Source organism: Melanerpes formicivorus, unplaced genomic scaffold (assembly GCF_026170545.1).
Source record: "Melanerpes formicivorus ecotype bairdi unplaced genomic scaffold, bMelFor1.0.p_v2 SCAF_13, whole genome shotgun sequence".
In the NCBI taxonomy this organism is placed as follows: domain Eukaryota; kingdom Metazoa; phylum Chordata; class Aves; order Piciformes; family Picidae; genus Melanerpes; species Melanerpes formicivorus.
In genome coordinates, this window is record NW_027142365.1 from 1,583,076 (window position 1) to 1,605,866 (window position 22,791).

At 50.6% G+C, this 22,791-nt stretch overlaps 1 protein-coding gene across 1 annotated transcript in view; it reads right to left on the minus strand.

The window, feature by feature from the left end:
• PTH1R (parathyroid hormone 1 receptor) overlaps window positions 1–22,791 on the minus strand; it is a 104,736-nt gene that overhangs the window by 41,736 nt on the left and 40,209 nt on the right. Inside the window, exons 2-4 of the mRNA XM_068145814.1 lie at window positions 18,475–18,580; window positions 7,443–7,553; window positions 4,592–4,710 (exon numbers count right to left, since the gene is read on the minus strand). Coding sequence (XP_068001915.1) covers window positions 4,592–4,710; window positions 7,443–7,553; window positions 18,475–18,580 — 336 coding nt within the window. The remainder of the gene's footprint in view (window positions 1–4,591; window positions 4,711–7,442; window positions 7,554–18,474; window positions 18,581–22,791) is intronic.

Consider the following 22,791-nt stretch of genomic DNA (forward strand, 5'->3'; position numbering starts at 1 on the left):
TGACACAGGAGCTCAGTGCACCATAATACCATCAAATTATCAGGGATCAGAGTCCATAACTATTCTGGGAGTCACTGGTGGATCTCAGGAGTTAAGTAAGGTAGAGGTTAATATAAGTCTAACTGGTAAACAATGGAGGAAGCATACAGTTGTGACCGGACCTGACGCACCTTGTATTTTGGGAATTGATTTTCTGAGAGAAGGGCGTTTCAAAGACCCTAGAGGTTACAAATGGGCTTTTGGAGTAGCTTCTATAGAAATTGATGGACAAAAATTGAAGCTATCTGCCAGACCTGAACTTTCTGATGAATCTGCAGTTGTGGGACAACATAAGATACAGGACATTAAATTGCCGGTTGCTTCTCAGACTGTGCATCACAGACAATACAGAACCAACCGTGACTCTTTGTTGCCCATTCAGAATCTGATTCGTCAGTTGGAGAGTCAGAAAGTCGTCAGCAAAACTCATTCACCTTTCAACAGTCCAGTGTGGCCTGTGAGGAAGCAGAATGGAGACTGGCGTCTGACGGTAGACTACCGAGCCCTAAATGAAGTGACACCGCCCATGAGTGCAGCAGTACCAGACATGATGGAACTACAGTATGAGCTGGAATCCAAAGAGGCCAAATGGTATGCTACCATAGACATTGCTAATGCATTTTTCTCTATTCCCATAGCAGAGGAATGCAGGCCTCAGTTTGCTTTCACCTGGAGAGGAATCCAGTACACTTTCAACAGGCTGCCAATGGGCTGGATCCACAGCTCAAGCATCTGTCATGCAGTGATCCACGATGCTCTGGAGAAAGGCGGTGCTCCAGAACACATCCAGTTCATCGATGATATCATCGTCTGGGGTAAAACTGCTGAGGAAGTCTTCAAGAAAGGTAACAAAATCATTGACATTCTTCTGGATGCAGGTTTTGCCATCAAGCGAGACAAGGTGAAAGGACCTACCACAGAGATTCAGTTTCTGGGAGTGAAGTGGCAGGATGGACGCCGACACATTCCAGTGGATGTGGTAAATAGAGTCTCTACCATGGCAAGTCCCACAAACAAGCAAGAGACCCTACGTTTCTTGGGGATAGTGGGATTTTGGAGACTGCACATTCCTGGATACAGTCAGATTGTGAAACCTCTGTATGATGTGACTCGAAAGAGAAACCATTTCCACTGGGGACCTGAACAACAAGCAGCCTTTGACCAGATAAAGCAAGAGGTAGTTCAAGCAATGGGTCTGGGACCTGTCCGAGATGGTCCAGACATTAAGAACATTTTGTACACGGCTGCAAGTGACAATGGTCCAACCTGGTGCTTGTGGCAAAAAGCTCCAGGGGAGACACGTGGACGGCCTCTTGGTTTCTGGAGTCGAGGTTACAGAGGTTCAGAGGCTAATTACACTCCAACAGAGAAAGAAATTCTAGCTGCCTATGAAGGAGTAAAAGCATCTTCTGAAGTGATTGGAACTGAATCACAACTTCTTCTAGCTCCCAGATTACCAGTTTTGAATTGGATGTTCAAAGGCAAAGGATCCACACCACATCATGCCACAGACTCAACATGGTCCAAGTGGATGGCTCTGATAACACAGAGAGCTCGAATGGGAAATCTTGAAAGACCTGGTCTAGTGGAGGTGATCTCAAGTTGGCCTGAAGGCATCAAATGTGCCAAACCTCCAGAGGAGAAAGTAACTCGTGCTGAGGAAGCTCCTCCTTACAATGACCTTTCTGAAGATGAAAAGAAATATGCTTTGTTCACAGACGGTTCCTGTCGTCTTGTTGGAAACAAGCGAAGGTGGAAGTCTGCTGTGTGGAGTCCAACACGCCGAGTTGCAGAAGCAAAAGATGGAGAAGGAGAATCCAGTCAGTTTGCAGAGGTAAAAGCTGTCCAGCTAGCTCTCGACGTAGCTGAACGTGAGAGATGGCCAAAGCTTTATCTCTACACCGACTCATGGATGGTAGCCAATGCTCTATGGGGTTGGCTAAAGAACTGGAAGAAGAGTGGTTGGCAGAGAAAAGGAAAACCCATTTGGGCAGCCAACCTATGGCAGGACATTGCTGATCGAATCGAGAGAATTCCAGTGAAAGTGAGACACATCGATGCTCACATTCCTAAGAGCAAAGCTACTGAGGAACAGCAACACAACCATCAGGCAGATCTAGCTGCAAGAGTTTCTCAAGTAGACATGGACTCTAATCTTGATCTCGACTGGAAACACCGAGGTGAGATATTCTTAGCTCGGTGGGCTCACGATTCGTCAGGACATCAAGGCAGAGATGCAACATACCAATGGGCTCGTGACAGATCCATAGACATTTCCATGGATGCTATCACGCAAGTCATCCATGACTGTGACATTTGTGCTGCTATTAAGCAGGCAAAACGACTTAAGCCCTTGTGGTATGGTGACAGATGGTCCAAGTACAAGTATGGTGAAGCTTGGCAGATTGACTACATCACTCTACCACGTTCTCGTTCTGGTAAGCAATACGTGCTTACTATGGTAGAGGCAAACACTGGATGGTTGGAAACTTATCCAGTTCCACATGCAACTGCACGCAACACCATTCTTGGTCTGGAGAGACAGATCCTGTGGAGACACGGAACTCCAGAGAGGATTGAGTCAGACAACGGAACTCATTTCAAGAACAACCTTGTAAAGAACTGGGCAAAAGAGCACGGTATTGAGTGGATATTCCACATTCCCTACTATGCACCAGCTTCAGGGAAGATTGAACGCTACAACGGTTTGTTGAAGACCACTCTCAAAGCCATGGGAGGTGGATCTTTGAAAAACTGGGAAAAACATTTAGCACAAGCAACCTGGCTGGTAAATAGTAGAGGTTCAGTGAACCGAGCTGGACCTGCACATTCAGATCTGCTACGGAAAGTGGAAGGTGATAGAGTTCCTGTTGTTAGAGAAAAGAATCTGTTAGGTAAAACTGTTTGGGTATTTTCACCCTCAGGAGAGGCTAAACCTGTCCGAGGGGTGGTTTCAGCTGAAGGTCCGGGTCACACTTATTGGGTAATGCAAGAGAATGGTGAAATTCAGTGTATTCCACAAAGAAATTTAACTTTAGCTGAAAGAGGTTAATTTCAAACTGCTGTACAGCTACATCGCGTCCAAAGGAAGAATCAACGAGGAGTCTACGGTGCACGAACCCTGAGATCCCTGAGAGCCCTGAGTCAACTAAGAGACCCTGAGATTTCCCTGTTTCCCTTTTCTTCGCTTCATCGGTGAAGAAATGAACTGTTTTCCATTTTTCTCATTTTCTGATTTTCCTGGACTTTTGAATCATCTACATCTGAGCATAGCCGGAATGGACTATGAACTTTACTCACGAACTGTAAATATCGTTTTGGATTAGATGGACAGTATGAACAGCCAATGAAATTGTTTAGAAGGGGTGGACTGTGGCCGGTTGACGTTGCCCCCTTAAGAAAGGGAACATGGTGGACGGAAGTTGGTAAACGGAAGGAATAGTCTAAACTAATTTCATTGGACGAGTGGGAGGAAGCACTTCTGAGCTGGGACTATACTGGACATTTCCAGCACTTCTCAGTCAGTCTTGCTTCCGTCTTTGCTTCGTGCAGCAGCTTTCCCTGTGCTGGGCTTTCTGCCAACGCCTCGGCCTTGAAAACCAGATAACAGGCCTGTATACTAACTCCCTTCCAATTAACACAAACTGCTTCTAACTTTTTTTCCTCTCTTCTCTTTCTCTTTCTATCCCATTCTGGGGAAAGGGGGGGAAGAGAGGGGAGAGCGGAGGTGGGGGACCCCTCTCTGCCGAGGGGGGCACTCTCATTTCTGTGTTACTCTGTTGTATATCTTTGTATATATTGTAGATATTGTAAATTTGTAAATAATCCCCTGCAAACCCTACATCGCTTTGTAAATATAGCTCCACTGCTTTGCTAATTCAGCTTGCGAGTTTTTTTTCTTTTCCCTTCAATTTTTTTTTCCCTTTTACTTTACAAAGGGGGAAGGGAGTAGGCTTCTTGGCCTTGCCCTTCCACCCACCACAGGTGCCCACCCATCTCCCAGGAACAGGCCACATGAAACCTCTGATCCTTAATTTATACCTATCACCCAAGAGGCTCTCTGTTAACCACCTAGAGAAGAAGACTGGCACATCTTTTAGCTCACTGTCTGTCCAGCCCCTAGCAGAGACAAGGACATAAGCACTGGAATTACAGCCTGGAGGCAAAATGATTGGGAAGAGGAATTCTCAACGGCATGGAAGAGCCTCCAGCTGCTCCCCTCTGTCATAAACCTGCTTCAAGTTGTCCCCATGATCTCTTTGCAAGTGGGATCATGGCAGCTGGAGGAACCCTCTCTGGTTTGCAGGACAGTTTCAGGCTTTAAGGACTGTTTCAGGCTTTCAGGAAAATTTCTGCCTCTGAGGACAACTTCAAACCCGAGGAGCTCCTTCCTCATCAGCACCAAGCTGTGGCTTTAGCAAGCTCAGACACAGCCTCCAGGAGGATGCAGCGAACTCGAGCTCATCAGGGGTTTCAAAGGAGGCAGTGTCCCTTAGGTAAGCTGTGGGTGACGCCAGCAGGCCATGCTGCATGCACAAAAGGAGCTGCCTACCCTTTCCCTCGTCTCGTTGGTGAGGAACTTGGCACACTCGCTGTAGTTCGCCCAGGTGCGGTTGTTGCCCGGCACCAGCTCCCAGCTGCCGTTCAGGTCACACCGCCGATAAGCATGGCCTGTGGGACAGAGAGCAGAGACACAGTCAGCAGGACTGCACCTGGCAGGGCAAGGGAAGCTTCTTCCAAGGGTGGCTTCCATCAGCCCTATGCCTCCTGCCTGCTTTGAAGCTCAGCTGCAAGGACGCAGCTTCCGTCTCCATCACAGCTCCATCGACTTTCTACCTGAGAGCCAATAACAGGTCGAGATATTTGAGTCTACAAAGCAAGGAGAGAAGCTTTGAACAGTCCCTCCCAAGGCACAGAGTTTGCTCTCTCCCTGTGAAAGCTAACAGGGGTCTCCAGTTTGCTGCTCCTTGTTTGCAGGTTCAGTCCCTCGTGGGAGGGGCATCCTTCTCATGATGAGGAGCAAGGAAAAGAGGGAAAGGCTTCTCCTTGGGATTCAGCTGCTGCATGAAAGCTTCCACACCCAGACGCCTCTCTGGGGGTATCTTTGTATGAGCTGGGTGCAAGATGTCCCATGACAGTTAACAGGGATGAAAACAGGAGAAGAGAAGGCTCCAGGCAGACCTTCTGCTGGCCTGTCAGGACTTACAGGGACCAAGAAGAAAGCTGGGGACAGACTACTGAGCAAGGCCTGTTGAAACAGGACAAGGGGTGATGGTTTGCAACTGCAAAAGGGAGATTCAGACTGGATATAAGGAAGAAATTGTTTACCCTGTCCCAGGTTGCCCAGAGAGGTGGGAGATGCCCCATCCCTGGAACCATTCCAGGTCACATTCAATGAGGCCCTGAGCAACCTGCTCTAGATGCAGATGTCCTTGGCTGAAGGGACTTGGACTAGCTGAGCATTAAACATCCCTCTCAACTCAAACCATTCCATGACCAGCAAACAGATCTCTCTGTCCTGTGAGTACAAAGGGAAAGCTTCCAGAGATCTCTTCATCTAAGCCTCTTCACCCTAGCTGATTTTGGCAGTGCACAGCAGTGAGGTGGTAATCCATGCCATGAGAATGGAATAGGATAGGATAGGATAGGATAGGATAGGATAGGATAGGATAGAATAGAATAGAATAGAATAGAATAGAATAGAATAGAATAGAATAGAATAGAATAGAATAGACCAGACCAGACCAGGTTGGAAAAGACCTCTGAGATCATCCAGTCCAACCTATCACCCAGCACCATCTGATCAACTAAACCACAGCACCAAGTGCCCATCCAGGCTCTTCCTAAACACCTCCAGTAATGATGACTCCACCATCTCCCCAGGCAGCTCAGTGGCAATCCATGCCATGAGGTGGCAATCCATGCCATGCTGGGTTCTGGAGCACAAAGGGATGACTGCCGGGACCTCCTGGCCTCTAATGTGAGGAGCATCTGCGACAGGTCACCAGCCAAGGGTTAAGCTGGCTCAAACCACAGCCCCTCAGAGAAGAGGCAGGGCAGGCTGTGTGCAGCCAGGGTGGAAAGTCATGACCTGCTTGCTGCTGGGAACATGCAGTCCTAATTCTCTGATGCTCCAGCCTAGGGGTGCAGAGCTTTGCAGGAGAAGGGGGGAAGCTTTGGCTGTGAGCATCCACTGAGGAGTGAGTGTGCTTCAGCTGCTTCTAAAAACATGCCCAGACATCCCGGCACCACCAGCAAGCCAAGCAATGAGCTGCCTGAGGGGAAGGGAGATGGGGAGGAATTCACATCTCCTGCTTACCAGCATGGTGCTCAGATAGCCTCCGTAGGGGTCTGGGCAAGGGCTTAAGGGCTTGGAATGAAGGAACTCGGGAAGAATATAAATTGGAGGAGGACCTTGCAAGGCTTCTGCTGCGCCACAGAGCTTTGTGGCCCCAAATGAAGGCAGGTTTGCAATGCTGCAGGGCTGCCCAGTGCTGAGGAAGGGAGGTTTAGAATGTCCCAGTGCAGAGTGGGAGGGGCAGGTGGGACCCTGCTTCTTGTTCAGGCTAAAGCAGAGAGATCCTTGCAGCATGAAAAAAGAATCACAGAATCCCAGCGTGGTGTGGGCTGGAAAGGGACCTCTGGAGCTCACCCACTCCAACCTCCACCTACAGCAGGGCACCCACAGCACACTGCCCAGCAGCACAATGCCCAGGGGGGGTTGGAAGCTCTCCACACCAGGAGACTCCACAACCTCTCTGGGCAGCCTGGGACAGGCCTCCAGCACCCTCACAACAAACAACTTTCTCCTCCTGCTCAGGTGGAACCTCCTGGGCTTCAGTTTGTGCCCTCTGCCCCTTGTGCTGTCCCTGGGCACCACTGAGCAGAGTCTGGCCCCAGCCTCTTGCCCCCCCTGCTCCCTTTAGCTCTTGCTGAGCATTGCTCAGCTGCCCTCTGGGGCTGCTCTGCTGCAGGCTCTCAGCCCCAGGGCTCTCAGCCTTTGCTGCTCCCAGAGCTGCTGCAGGATCCTCAGCATCTTTGCAGCCTCCACTGGGCTCTCTCCAGCACTTCCCTGTCTCTCTTGAAGTGGAGAGCCCAGAACTGGCCCCAGCAGACCAATTGTGACCCCACCAGGGCAGAGTAGAGGGCAAGGAGAAGCTCCCTTGACCTGCTGGCCACACACATTGTCTGAATGCTCCCCAGGACACCATTGACCTTCTTGGCCACGAGGGCACGTTGCTGGCTAATGGGCAACTTGCTATCCACCAGCACTCTCAGGTCCTTCTCTTGGGAGCTGCTCTGCAGCAGGTCAATCCCTCAGCTGTGCTGGTGCAGGACTTCCCCCTTTGGGGCTGCCTTGCTGCAGCTTGCCAGGCTGTGCTGGCAGGGAGCAGAGCACCTACCTTTGTGGTTGAAGTCATAGATGTACTCTGGACATGGCATAGCCACCACTTTGCCTGGCACTCCCTCAGGCCAGCACACAATGCCATCCCACTCAGGAAGACAAAAGCCATCTGTGGAAGAGACACAAAGAGAGAGAGAAGTCACTGGACCTGCAGAGGTGTCACTAAGGCTCCCCTGTTTGGAGAGGACCCTGCATGGCTGTCACTCAGTTTAAGGAAGCTGCTCTTAGGCATCACTGCAATTTTCTTCTCAGTGTTGAGCTGCAGGAGCTGCAGCTTCTCCCAGCTTTTCTTTCAGGAGGACAAGGTCAGATGTGGGATAATGGCTGAGAGGGCTCCATGGCTCTGGGGAGTTGCTTTCCTTTGTGAGTTGGCAGACATGGAAATGGGGCAGGAGGAGAGCAGAATGCAGAAGAGGAGGGCTTGAGCATCCTGGACCCTGGGGAGGGATGGGCAACCTGGAGGTGCCCAAGAGAGCTTTGCTGGCTATAACCTTGATATGGGAGCATGAATTGGAGCCTGGACTACCAAGGAGACAAACTATGCTGTCCCTGTGCTGTTGTGAGGCTCAGGGCTATCAGTTCAGGCTTCCATGAGAGGTTCTCATGCCCACAGTGTAGATGAGCTGTGACTTGACACCCACAGACCATGAATCCGAGGTTAGATGCAATTTTAACCCCTTGTCTAGGTCAACCAGTCCCATGCTCAGGCACAAGGCTTTGCTGCTCTCTCAGATGCCCTTGTGTGCCCACACTGGAGGGAGGGTTGAAGTGCCACTAAGGCCAGGAAGAGCTGTGACAACATTTCTAACCATAAGCAGAGGTGGGGATCCATCTCTTCACCCAGGGAACAAGTGACAGGAGCAGAGGAAATGGCCTCAGGCTGCCCCAGAGGAGGTTTAGGTTGGACATGAGGAACAATTTCTTGTTCAAGCCTGTCCCAGGCTGCCCAGGGCTGTGGTGGAGTCCCCATCCCTGGAGGGGGTCTCAAAACCATGCAGACATGGTGTGGAGGGCCATGGGTCAGTGGTGACCTGGTAGTGCTGGGTTAACAGTTGGACTCAGGGAGCTTCAAAGTCTTTTTCAAGCAAAATTGTTCTGTCCTTTGGTTTTAAACTAAAGCAGGGTAGGTTTAGGCTGGACATTAGGAAGATATTCTTTACTGTGAGGGTGGTGGAACCTGGGCCAGGTTGCTGGGGAGGGAGGGAGCTGCCCCATCCCTGGAACCACTCCAGGGAAGGTTCTCTGGGGCCCAGAGCAGCCTGCTGTAGTTGCAGAGGTCTCTGCTGACTGCACTGGGGTTGGACTGGGCGACCTTGAAAGTCCCTCCCAACCCAACCTGTTCTGTGATTCTGTGATTCTAATTTCATCACTTGCCATGAGGAATGAGCTGAGGGAATTCCTCTTTCCTATGGTTTTCCATCCTTTCCCCACGTGAGATCCTTCTCTGCTCTGAGTTCAGCAGTCCCAGCTCTCCATTTCCCTGTGATGTCATCCTGGGGTAAGATGCAGGTCGTGCACTGATTGATCTGGAGCCCTGCCCATGCTAATTGCCTGGCAGTGCACCCACACTGATTGACCACTCATCTCCTGCCAAGCACAGCGTGCAAGGCTCGAGCCTTCCCAGCTTTCCCAGCCTGCTTCCTCACTCTTGGATGTCTGCCCTTCTCTCAGTTGCAGGTTTGCAGCCAAGGAGCAGAAGGAGAATGGGCAGGTGGAGGAATCCCCTGAGCCCCATTGCCTTGGGAATGCAAAGATCCTGGGGACTCTGTAGCTCTTTGTTCTATCACTTTGAGCTCACTGATCCTTCCTAACCTAAAATGAATCACAGAGTGGTTTGGGTGGGAAGGGACCTTAAAGATCATCTAGTTCCAACCCCCCTGCCATGGGCAGGGACACTTTCTACCAGCTCAGGCTGCTCAAAGACCTGTCCATGACCGCTTCCAGGGAGGGGGATCCACACTTTCCCTGGGTCAACCTGTTCCAGTGTCTCACCACTCTTAAGTCCTCAACCCTGGGGTAATAAAAAGGAGGAAGTTGTTTATGGCATTTTCTCTGCTTCCAGTGACATCAGAGGAAGAATAGAATAGAATAGAATAGAATAGAATAGAATAGAATAGAATAGAATAGAATAGACCAGACCAGACCAGACCAGACCAGACCAGACCAGGTTGGAAGAGACCTTCAAGATTATCAAGCCCAACCTATCACCCAGCACCATCTAATCAACTAAACCCTGGCACCAAGGGCTTCATCCAGGCTCTTTCTAAACACCTCCAGGGATGGGGACTCCACCACCACCCTGGGCAGCACATCCCAATGGCCAATCTCTCTTGCTGGGAAGAATTTCTTCCTAACATCCAGCCTGAACCTCCCCTGGCACAGCTTGAGACTGTGTCCTCTTGTTCTGGTGCTGCTTGCCTGGGAGAAGAGACCAACCCCCACCTGGCTACAACCTCCCTTCAGGGAGTTGGAGAGAGCCAGAAGGTCTCCCCTGAGCCTCCTCTTCTCCAGGCTAAGCAACCCCAGCTCCCTCAGCCTCTCCTCCCAGGGCTGTGCTCCAGACCCCTCCCCAGCTCTGTTGCCCTTCTCTGGACACCTTCCAGCATCTCAACATCTTTCCTAACCTGAGGGGCCCAGAACTGGACACAGGACTCAGGGTGTGGCCTGACTGGTGCTGAGCACAGGGCAGGATGACCTCCCTGCTCCTGATGCAGGCCAGGATGCCCTTGGCCTTCTTGGCCACTTGGGCACACCGCTGGCTCATGTTCAGCTGCTGTCCACCAGCACCCCCAGGTCCCTTTCTGCCTGGCTGCTCTCAGCCACTCTGACCCCAGCCTGTAGCACTGCATGGGGTTGCTGTGGCCAATGTGTGGGCCACTGGATTTGCTCTTCATGGATACTGGGGAAGCCTTGCACTCTGAAATGCAGTTTGTTGGTATTTTCAGCTCTCTGAAGGGATCAGCAGAAAAAGGGTGAAAAAGAAAATACCTCACAACGTTTGGAGTGGGATAAAATGGGATTGTCTCTAAGGGTTGGGTTGTCTCTGAGGGCTGGGATTGTCTCTGAGGGCTGGGATTGTCTCTGAGGGTTGGGATTGTCTCTGAGGGCTGGGATTGTCTCTGAGGTTTGGGATTATCTCTGAGGGCTGGGATTGTCTCTGAGGGTTGGGATTATCTCTGAGGGTTGGGATTATCTCTGAGGGTTGGGATTGTCTCTGAGGGCTGGGATTATCTCTGAGGGTTGGGATTATCTCTGAGGGCTGGGATTGTCTCTGAGGGTTGGGATTATCTCTGAGGGCTGGGATTGTCTCTGAGGGTTGGGATTATCTCTGAGGGTTGGGATTGTCTCTAAGGGTTGGGTTTATCTCTGAGGGTTGGGTTTGTCTCTGAGGGTTGGGTTTGTCTCTAAGGGTTGGGTTTGCCTCTAAGGGTTGGGATTGTCTCTGAGGGTTGGGATTGTCTCTGAGGGTTGGGTTTGTCCCTAAGGGTTGGGATTGTTTGGGTGCTGGGTTTTGTTCTTGTTTTTCTTGGAGAGCAGAAAGTAAACAAAGATTTCTGTGCAGCCCTCCAGGTGGTCTTGCTTAAAGTACACCCAATGCTTTGGGGAAAATAAAGAAACAAACAGATGTGGGCAAACTGAGTGCTGTGGAGAAACAACACTGAGGAGAACAAACTTCATCTGACTGGCAGCTTGAGAGGAAAACCTTTCCACTTTTCTCTCAGGCCCTCAGAGCAGCTTGCAAAGGTCAAGCATCACTTCAGAGCTGTTTCATTTAGCATAATTTCTGAACAGCATTGGTCCAGAAAGTATTAATGTGGGAAAGTGTCTGCTGAGCACATGCTCCTCCCGCTGCAAGTGTCCACAAGCACACATCTGCAATCCCAGAATGGGGTCATGGAGTCCAGCCCTTTCCCCAGCACTGCCAGGGCACCACCAAACCATGGCCCTCAGCACCACAGCTCCAGGGCTTGAAAACCCCTCTAGGGACAGGGACTCCACCACTGCCCTGGGCAGCCTGGCACAGGGCTTGACAACCCTTTCCTGGGGAGCAAAAGTGTTCCTCAGGCCCAACCTAAGCTTCCCCTGGGGCAACTTCAAGCTCTTTTCTCTTGTCCTGTCACTTGTTCCTTGGGAGAAGAGACCAACCCCACCTGGCTCCATTCTGCTTTAAGGGAGTTGTAACCTTCCCTGGGGCAACTTGAGGCCATTTCCTCTTGACTCATCACTGTCCAGAGGATCCACAAAGGCGATCCAAGGGCTGGATGAGCCATCTGGATGCTCTGACAGGCTGAGGGAGCTGGGGGTGCTCAGCCTGGAGTAGAAAAGATTCTGGGGGGACCTTAGAGCTGCCTTCCAACACCTGAAGGGAACCTACAGGAAGGCTGCAGAGGGACTTTTTGGAATGGTGTCTAGGAACAGGACAAAGGGGAATGGCTTTAAGCTGAGGGAGAGTAGGGCTAGACTGGAGCTCAGGAAGAAGTTCTTCAGGATGAGAGTAGTGAGACTCTGGAATGGGTTGCCCAGGAAGGTTGTGGCTGCATCTTCCCTGAGGGTGTTCAAGGCCAGGCTGGATGAGGCTGTGAGCAGCTGAGTCAGGATGAGAAGTGTCCCTGCTCATGGCAGGGAGGTTGGAGTAGATGATATCTAAGGTCCCTTCCCTCCTGAGCTGTTCTATGATGATGTTTGCAAGCTGCAGGTTGCTTTGGTGGAAGTGGCATATTTGGGCCATGCCTGCTCACTGCTCAGACTGCATCCTCAGGGTGCAATGAGGACTACCTCAGCCTGCATCCTCAGGGTGCAATGAGAATTATCCTTCTCCTGCTGCTACTTTTCCCTCTGCCTCCTCCCTCCCTTCCTTCCCTCCAGCCTCAATCCCCATCCCTGTGCGAGTGGTGGAGGCATGTGGAGAACACATTAAAACCATCTGGGAGGCTTCTTGGCAGCTGGGTAAATGCAAACAAGGTCTCGAGGTGTTTATCTAGGGGTATGGAATATAAATCAGCCCAACTGGCTCTGGCACTGCGCAAGGCACCAGGGTGACCGCATTTGGAACGCGGCGTGTGATTGTGGTCACTCCATTACGGGAAGGACGTTTGGGAGATTGGAAGCAGGCAGGGAGGAGCAACCAGGAAAAAAAGAGGAAAAATAGAAAGTGACCCAGCATTTTGGGACAGGAGGGGGAAAGAAAGGGAGGTTTGGAGGCTCAGTGCCTGCCTGTGGGGTTGTGGATGCATTTCAAAGCTGGCTGTGTAGCTCCAAGGACCTGGGAGCGCCGGTGGATGACAAGCTCACCACGAGCCAGCAGTCTGCTCTGCTTTTAGCCAGCAGAGCCAATGGTCTCCCTGGGGGGGCATGAAGAGCATCATAGCCAGAAAGTCAAGAGGCATCCTTCTCCTCCTCTGCCCTGCTGAGGTCACACCTGGAGTCTTTCCCAGAGAGAGCCTAAACTTGGGTCCAGGACCTACAGGACCTCCAGGGACAATGGAGCTGTAAGCTCAACTGCACAGCCCCCACACCTTGGGTAAACACAGACACAGCTTCTCAACTGAAGCCAGCCACTTCTCCTGGCAAATAGACCAAGGCAAGCTGCACCACCTAGGCCTGGAGAGAAAGGAGAAAGCTTTGCCCATGGGCTTTGGTAATAACAGGTTTATGCAATTAAAACAGAATCTCTCTTTTTTTTTCCCCCTCCACAAAATGTCCCAAATCCCTTTGCCAAGCCAGGGAAAGACAAGCTCTGAATTCATGGGGGGGGTGGGGGAAATAAAGGTAAATAAAATAGGGGAAAATAAAAAATAAAGGTAAATAAAATGGGGGAAAATAAAAAATAAAGGCAAATAAAATAGGGGGAAATAAAATAGAGAAAAATAAAATAGAGAAAAGTAAAATAGAGAAAAATAAAATCAAGGTAAATAAAATAGAGAAAAATAAAATAGAGAAAAGTAAAATAGAGAAAAATAAAATAGAGAAAAGTAAAATAGAGAAAAATAAGATAAAGAAAATTAAAATAAAGGTAAATAAAATTGGGGAAAATAAAATGAAGAAAAATAAAGTAAAGAAAAATAAGATAAAGAAAAATAAAATAAAGGTAAATAAAGTAGAGAAAAATAAAATAAAGAAAATAAGATCAATAAAATTAAAATAAAGGTAAATAAAATAGGGGAAAATAGAAAAATAAAGTAGAGAAAATTAAAATAGAGAAAAATAAACTAAAGAAAAATAGAGAAAAATAAATTAGAGAAAAACAAAATAAAGAAAAATAAGATTAAGAAAAATAAAATAGAGAAAAATAAAATAAAGGTAAATAAAATAGAGAAAATAATAGAGAAAAATAAAATAAAGAAAAAATAAAATAGGGAAAAATAAAATAGAGAAAAATAAAATAGAGAAAATTAAAATAGAGAAAAATAAGAGAAAGAAAAATAAAATAGAGAAAAATAAAATAAAGGTAAATAAAATAGAGAAAAACAAAATAGAGAAAAATAAACTAGAGAAAAATAAGGTAAAGAGAAATAAAGTAGAGAAACATAAACCAGAGAAACACAAACTAAAGCAAACTGAACCAAGAATAGTGAGGAGAGCTCAGGTCTGGTGGCTTCCGGCTGGGAGTTTCACTTCATCCCCTTCCAGCTCTCACTTTGGGATGGCATCAGGCTGCCCACCATGGCTGCAGTGCAATATTTCCCTACCCAGAAGAGAAATGTTAGGGTTTCCTGTGCTTTCCAAAAGCCTTTTGTGGAGACTCTAAATGTTAGAAAAAACAACTAAAGGGGAATCAAAAAGAGGAAAAAAACCAATCCAACACAACTCGAAAGCAGAAGAAAGGAAGGCAAAGGTTTGTGGGGGCAGGGTTTGGCTGGGCTTCTATTTTTGGCTCTTGATGTTTTGGGTTGTGATCACTCAATGATTCCAACCACCCCCTGGGCATTGTGCTCCTGGGCAAGCTGCTGTGAGTGCCCTGCTGGAGCAGGGGGGTTGGAGTGGGTGAGCTCCAGAGGTCCCTTCTAATCCCTACCATTCTGGGATTCTGTGAACCTGAGATGAGTCAAAGCCCTCACAAAGACTCTTCCAGTTTACCCCAGGAGAAACACTGGCCTGTGAACTGCACCCCAGCGATGAGAGAGAAGAAGAGGAGAAGGATCTCAGGTAGCCATTGCTCTGCAGGAAGCTTCAAGTGTGTTTTCCTCCTTTCAGAACTCAAGTGGAGGCTTTAAAGAGAGAGAGCAATGATGAGTTTGGAGTTTTGGTCAGGTGGGTTTGGACCAAAGCTTTTCACCCATTTCTGTCCCCCTGGATTTGAATCCTTGTGGCCTTCACCTTGAATTCCAGGACAAAAGGAAACGTGGTTTTGTGGTTTGTGCCCTGGCTGAAGAGGAAGGAGATGAGAATCCAGCTCTTGGCCCTGCCACAGACTCTCCTTTGAGATGGGAGGTGAGGTGTTGAATATCCCTCTGCGTCAGCTCCCAAGCATGAGGACTGCAGTCCCGGCAGCCCTGGGTGCCAGCCCACAGGAGATAGCTTGAAAGCTAAAAATAAAACACCCCTCATGGTGCCCTAAATTCCCTCACTGCTTCCTTCAGTGATGGTGATGGAGGGGAGTGATGCAAGACTGGGCTGAAACCCCACCAGGATCCAACCACTCCTTGGTGCCAGGTGGTGTCTGGTGCTTTCTGATGCACAGGGATGGGCATGGGGCAAGGGGGGTGGCAGGACAGCACTGAGGTGATGCCTACACCTCTTGGTGTGAAGTGAGGCTGCTTGGGAGCATGGAGAGAAGGCAATGAGGGGGTAAGTCAGCTTGGGTTTTCAAAACCCCAGACTTTCACAGGTAACATCAGGAGCTCTTCTTACACCAACACCTTTCTTTCCTGGCACTGCTCCTTTCCCTCTTGTTTATGTGGCTGCCTGATGAAGCAGATGAGGAAGCTGAGCCAGATGAAAAACAAACCTCCTCCAAAAAGGCTCCTTCTTAAGTCAATTAGCTGCACCACTGGCCCTGCTCCTACTTGCATGAGGAAGGGAACCTTAAATAACAAATGAAGTCATGTCCTTTGGTGGCAGAACCTGCCTCTGTGCACACACCAGTCCTTAGCACCCCATCAACCAGAGCTGAGTGCTGCTGGGGCCTTGGTGGCCAAGCTGTCTTATCAAGGATGTAACCTTATGCTGAATTCCTTTCCTTGGCCATGGGGATGTCCTGTAGGAGCAGTTCAAGGCATGACATGCAGTCAGGAATCCATGAGGCTCCATCCTCTCCTTCTCTGACAGAAGAACCACGAGTGCTGCTCCTCAAACCTTCCATCTGGCTACTTCTGAGCTGGCAGAAAACCAGGGCTTTGTTCAGCCTGCTTCAAAGTCAGGCTTGAAGTCCAAGTGTTGATGAGAGTTTGTGTGCAGGAAGAGGTCCTCAGAAGGCTTCTTGGAGAAGCAGCAGCTCTCTGCAGAAGTTCACACCCCCATCTCTCACGGTTTAGAGAGCCATGAAAGGGAAGCATCTCTGTATGCCCATAACAATGGCTGCATCTCAAAGTCCTCTTCTGATCCCATTTCAGCAGTGATTGTTGAGGGATGGAAGACAGAGCAGAGATGTGAAAAGCAGACCTCAGGCTGCACAGCCTCTTCACTTGCTGCAGAGCTCAAGTATCCAGTGCACAGCAGCTCTAAACCAGCCATGGGGCCAAAGGCCTCTTTTGCTCTGACCTCTGTGGTTAAGAGCTTCCCTGGAGAGAGGACTCTCAGCTCGAGCCACTCCTCATTGACTTGGGCCATGGATTTTAAGTAGGAACATTCTCCTTTCCCAAACATCCTACACCACTGGGCTGTCTGCAGAGTTGCCCTACAGCTAGGGACGTGCTGAAGGCTGCTCCAATGGTCCCAGTAGGATTCTGGTTCTACAGGCAGATCACAAGGCTGGGCAGGTGAGATGCAGCTCTTGCTTGGCACTCTCAGATGTAGGGAAACACACAATTTTCCATGTGAAGGGCACAAACTACCCAGCCCTCCCCTGCTCTGAAAATCAAAGTAAAACCCAGGGGGCTCACAGCATCGCACAGGATGTGAGGGGTTGGAAGGGACCTCCAAGGATCATCGAGTCCAACCCCCCTGCCGGAGCAGGACCACAGAATCCAGCACAGGTCACACAGGAATGCATCCAGATGGGTCTTGCAAGTCTCTAGAGGAGACTCCACCACCTCTCTGGGTGGCCTGTGCCAGTGCTCTGTGACCCCCCCAGTGAAGAAACTGCTCTTCATGACAATGTGTTAGAACCAGAGAAGCATCACAGAATGATGGAATGGTTTGGGTTGGAGGGGAGCTTACAGCTCATCCAGTTCCACCTCCCCTCCTCCAGCCCAGCCTCGAGCATCTCCAGGGAGGAGGCATCCACAGCCTTCCTGGTAATCTGTTCCAGAGTCTCACCACCCTCACTGGAAAGGATTTCTTAACGTTCTTGTTTTCTTTCTGTCCCACTCAGTGGCTGAGCCTGTGCTGGCCTCAGATGCAGAACCAGCTCTCAAAGCAGGACCACAGGCATATTTGCAAAGCCCTGGGATTTGATTCCCTGGCTCTGCCAAACTGACCATAGAACCATTTGGGTTGGAAAAGACCTTTAAGATTGAGTCCAAGCATTATCTAACTCCAGTGAGTTTGGTGCTAAAGCATGGCCCTCGCCATGGCAAAGAGCTCAAAGCCTTCTTGTCAGTCACATGCACGGCCCAAGCCCTACCAATGCTTCTGCTCACAGTTAGAGGGAGAGGTGTGGACTGAATGGTCACCTTCTCATCAAAAAAGAGAGAGTTAGAAAGTAGGTTGCAGGAGCCACAGCAGCTGGTTGATATCAGCAGATCCCAAGGTAGGCAGGTGGTCTCTGGTACAACAGGAGGAAATGCCTTTGGACATATGCTTTTTAACGAGGTGTTAATTGGGCATTGGGTGAAGGGGACAAAGAAGTAACAGAGGATGTGGCTTGAGGTTTTGGCTGATGTAAAGCTGGAGGCCTGCAATAAAAATGAAAGCTGGGCTTTGTTGGCCCCCTTGCTGTCAGTTCCAACAGGGGAGGGACATCAGGTGGGCAGGCAGCTCGGCTCTGAAACCACCGCCGGCTTTGGGGACCTTTCCTCTCTGCTGGTGATGTCTCCAGGTACTCCCACAGTGCTGCCTGTGGGAGGAGACAGCTGGGATGCAGTGGTGAAGGTGGAAGCATTCTGGCTTGTCCCATTTCAAGCAAGAGAGGGAGGTGGGACAGGCTGCCCACCCAAAATTGGGGGGGTGGGTGCAGGGTGCCTCAGCGCAGGGCTCCAGTGCCAATAATTAACACATGTGAAAATGATGAAAGAAACCAGTGGGGGATGATTACTTTGCTACCCACATGAGAGAGCTTTCTCCCTTCCTTTTCCCTCCAGCCATACATCTGGGAGTAATTTTGTAGCCCAAAATAGAAAGGAAGTAGAAGAAAGAGGCTTAGCTGAGCCTGGGCCCGTTTGAGGAGAATATGGAATATGTCAGAGGGAGACAGAGAAGGGGGAGTGGAAGGATGCTTGGTGCTGGAAGGATGCTTGGTGCTGGAAGGATGCTTGATGCTGGAAGGATGCTTGGTTTTCCACGCCACTGCTGTCTCTTGCTCAAAGGCACTTGGGTGATGCTATCTACCACAGAATCATTTTGGTTGCAGAAGACCTTTAAGATCATTGAGCTAAACCATTCTCTAGCTCTGCTCTCTGACTCTGGTGCTAAACCATGTCCCTCAGCACCACATCTGTGGCCTGCTTTGCCATGCCTTGCTTGGGCTTTGGGTGTAGTGATAAGGGTTGTAAGCCCCTGAACCCTTGTGCCCTCTTGGCATCAGGAGTTCTGGAGCAGGAGAAGGAGGCTGTGACAACTTTGCTTTCCAACACCTCGTGCTGGAACACCTTCCCCACAGCCTAACCTGGAAACCCTTCTTCAGCTGCCTCCTTCCCATGGTCTGAGCTCTCAGTATGGGCTGAGGGGAAGGGCTGGGGCCAGGCAGGCTGGGCTGCTGTGGGAACACTCACCATGCACTTTGGGCACCTTGGCTTTCAGGTGTCGTTCGCACTTGGCCTTGGCTTTTAGCAGGAGGAAGATCTGCTCCTCTTTGGTGATGACATCATCAGCATCCACCTGCAGTGAGGAGGAGAAATGAGGTTAAACCTCAGCATGCCAAGAGCAGTAGGGAACAAACCTGCCAGGCCATGCAGGTGAGCTAAATGCAAAACCTCTGCACCAGGCTGCCTCCTCCACCAGCTTTGCCCTCTGTAGCTCTGCAGTGAGTGACTTCAGCAACACCTCCAGCATGATGCCAATCATCTGTCTACATGCCAGAAGGAGCTTAGGCTGCAACTCCTCACATCATAGAGTCACAGAATGGATTCACTTGGAAAAGACCTCTGAGATCTTCAAGTCCAACCTTCCACCCAGCACTGCCAGGTCACCATTAAGCCACATCCCTCAGCACCACATCTCCACAGTGCTGAAACCCCTCCAGGCATGAGGACTCCACCACTTACAGGCCTGGACAACCCTTTGGGGAAAGAAACTGTTCCTCATGCCCAGCCTAAACCTCCCCTGGGGCAACCTGAGGATATTGCCTCTTGACCTGTTGCTTGCTTCTTGGGAGACCGATGCCCCCCTGACTCCAACCTCTTTGCAGGGAGTTGGAGAGGGCCAGAAGGTCTCCCCTCAGCCTCATCTTCTCCAGGCTAAACAACCCCAGGTCCCTCAACTACTCCCCACAGGGCTCTAGACCCTTCATCAGCTTTGTTGCCCTTCTCTGGTCCAGCACCTAGAATCCAGAACCAGTGAGCTGCAGATGGGGAGGAAACCTCTTGGTAGGTTGCAGAAGCTGCCCATGGAAGCAGCTGCTCACTTCAACCCCCCTGAAGCCCAGGATGGAGGGGGGGGCTGTGACATTTCATTGTACACCTCAAACTCCCTCCTCTTCAGAATGAAGGTCCCTTCACTCATTTTGAGTTAAATGAAGTCTGGAAAGCAAGTTAAGATAAAGCAGCTGAAGGCCAAGGGCTTCTCCAGCAGGAATTACTACAAATGACATAATGAGGGTTAATGAAATCCAGCTTGGAAGTCATCTGAGCTCCAGCTTCCCACTGTGCTCCTCTGGAGAGGAATGGTGGGTGTTTGAGCAGCTGCTGTGGTAATGGCCATGCAGATAGGTAGCTTGATCTGATAAGGGGATTCTGAGGAAAACAGAAGTTAGTTTTTGGTGTCCTTGGGGAAAAAAAATCCCTGCTAAAAATTCCCTCAGAAGTGGGAGCTGCTTTGGAAACCACACTAAATCCATGCAAAACAAAGCCATCCCCCTCCAGATGTTTGTCCTGTCCACACTGGAGGCAGCATCCCACATTTCAGCTCTGGAAGCAGAAAACCTCTGGGTCAGACCCTGCTGTCACTTGTGTCTGCACAAGCCCCAAGAGATCCCAGCAAAGCTGGAGGAGTTAGTTTGGGTTTATAAGGGCCAGGCTAGAATCTGACCTCAGGCATTTCATAGAATGCTGGGGTTTGGAATCTGCTCCATCTTCAGAGCATGAGCAAAGGAACCTGGGGACAAAGCATTCAAGGGATGAATCACCTGAGTGAGGTGAGGCTGCACCTGAAGTGCTGGGGCCAGACAGAAAACTATTGGAGAGAGTCCAGAGGAGACTGCAGAGGTGCTGAGGGGCCTGGAGCATCACTGTGAGGAGGAAAGGCTGAGACCTGGGGCTGTTGAGCCTGGAGAAGAGCAGCCTGAGAGGCAAGAGATAAAGAATAGAGGGCAAGAGGCTGGGGCCAGACTCTGCTCAGTGGTGCTCAGTGACAGCACAAGGGGCAATGGGCACAAACTGGAGCCCAGGAGGTTCCATCCAACTGTGAGGAGAATCTTCTTTGCTGTGAGGGTGCTGGAGGCCTGTCCCAGGCTGCCCAGAGAGGTTGTGGAGTCTCCTGGTGTGGAGAGCTTCCAACCCCCCCTGGGCATTGTGCTCCTGGGCAAGCTGCTGTGGCTGCCCTGCTGGAGCAGGGGTTTGGACTGGGTGATCTCCAGAGGTCCCTTTCAACTTCCACCATGCTGGGATTCTATGAGACATTGCAATGTGCCAACCAGGCTGAAAGCTCTACAGGAGCAGTGTGCTGTTGGGACAGACCCCAAAGTGGCTCAGAGACAGAAGGTCTCTGTGGAGCTTTCTCTTCTCCAGGCTGACCAAGCCAAACTCTCTCAGCTTGGCCTCCCAGCAGAGGGCTTCCTGCCCTGCCAGCATTGTCATGACCTCCCCTGCTTCTTACAGGCACTTCTCGTACCAACATCTGTCTCCCAACCCTAGGGGTCCAATCCCACTCCAGAGCAGTTGCTTCTCCAGCAGCAGCGGTTCCCACCTGTCCTGAGCTCCTGCAAGCCATCCCTCAGCACCTCTGAACACGAAGCTCCTTATTTGGCTGCCTGGGGATAGCCAGATTCAAACCAAAAGCTGGCACAAGGAAGTGCTAATGATCTTAGCAAGGCCATCCCAGGGTATTTTTGGACCAGGTGCTTGTCAAAGAGGAAGTTCTGCTGAGCCAGATCCAGACACCCCTAAGATCAGTGCATCTGTGCTGCAAAGCAAATGCTCCTCTGGGTTTCCTTTAAACCTGTGACAGTCAGATCAGCTGGGGCAGTGCTGTCTGCAGATCCCAAGGAAGAGAATGAGATGCACAGGGAAAAGTGGGATTGAGCAGTTAGAAGTGCTCCAGCAGCTGGTGGATCCAAAGCTGCTCTGTGGTTTCCAGCTGTGGAGGTCTGCCTGCCCTGTCCTACCTACTGCTCCTTGAACTCAAGGCTGAGTTTTGTTGGGGTTTCCCCCCCCTTCCCTCAGCCTTTTTGTTCAGAGCAGTGCCGAGGATGGTGCCGAGCAAGCAGGGGTGACAGTGCAACCCAAAGGCTGCTGAAATCAGTTTGGATTCAGCTGCTTGGATTTTATTTTTGGGAGTTTTGGTTGGTTTTTTTTTTTTAACTCTCTCTCCCCTTTTCCCTTGCCCCCAGAGGAGGCCATGGGGTAATTATGATAATGTTTTCTGGTCTTTCCCTTGCCTTGGCTGATCTCCCGGCCGCTAAAGTAAACCCCAACTCTCCACGGGGAGGTCATATTCATCCTTGTTTATGGGACTCATTTTCAGGAATAACACTGTCCTTTTTGTGAGCCTTCCCTGGCAGCAGCTCAGAAAAATAGCTGAAGGCAAACAGATTCCTTGGTCGGGGTTGAGAGCATGACAGCCGCTCGGCAGACCCGAGGCTAAGGGGCTGCTGGTGATCGCCATCGCTCCACACACAGCGGTCAGCTCCCAGCTGCCGAGCAGGTGAGGGCTGGTGTGGAGCAGGTAAGGGCTGGTGTAGAGCAGGTAAGGGCCGGTGTGGAGCAGGTAAGGGCCGGTGTGGAGCAGGTAAGGGCTGGTGTGGAGCAGGTAAGGGCTGGTGTGGAGCAGGTAAGGGCTGGTGTGGAGCAGGTAAGGGCTGGTGTGGAGCAGGTAAGGGCTCGTGTGGAGCAGGTAAGGGCTGGTGTGGAGCAGGTAAGGGCTCGTGTGGAGCAGGTAAGGGCTGGTGTGGAGCAGGTAAGGGCTGGTGTGGAGCAGGTAAGGGCTGGTGTGGAGCAGGTAAGGGCTGGTGTGGAGAAGGCAGCAGGCAGAGGCAGGAGGGTGGTCAAAAGGAAGAAGGTAAAGAAGGGAGATGTGCAAACGAAGGCATTGGTGAGGGTGATGTGGAGGGAACAGGGAGGTAGGTCCCAAGGGTGTGGGAACAGGGTGGGAAATGAGCAAATGGCCTCAGGTTGACCCAGGGGAGGTTTAGATGGAAAATTAGGAACAGTTCCTTTCCCTTGAGGGTTGTCAAAGCCTGGCCCAGGCAGCAGAGGAACAATACGTGCTGGGGAGGAGGAGGAGGCCAGCTCAGCTCTCCAAGCAGCACACTGCTCATGAGCAGCAGCTGGGGTTGTTCAGACTGGAGCAAAGGAGGCTCAGGGGAGACCTTCTGGCTCTCTGCAGCTCCCTGAAAGGAGGTTGGTGACAGGTTGGGATTGGTCTCTACTCCCCAGGAACAAGGGGCAGGGCAAGAGGAAACAGCCTCACTTTGCCCCAGGGTAGGATTAGGTTGGACATGAGGAACAATTTTCTGCCCTTGAAGGTTGTCAGAGCCTGGCCCAGGCTGCTCAGGGCAGTTGCAGAGTGCCCATGCCCAGAGGGGTTTCAAAGCCTTGGAGCTGTGATGGTGAGGGCCATGGTTTGGTGGTGCCCTGGCAGTGCTGGGGTAACAACTGCACCTGAAGATCCTAAAGGTCTGTTCCAATCAAAGCAGTTGTGTGGTCTGTGGTACT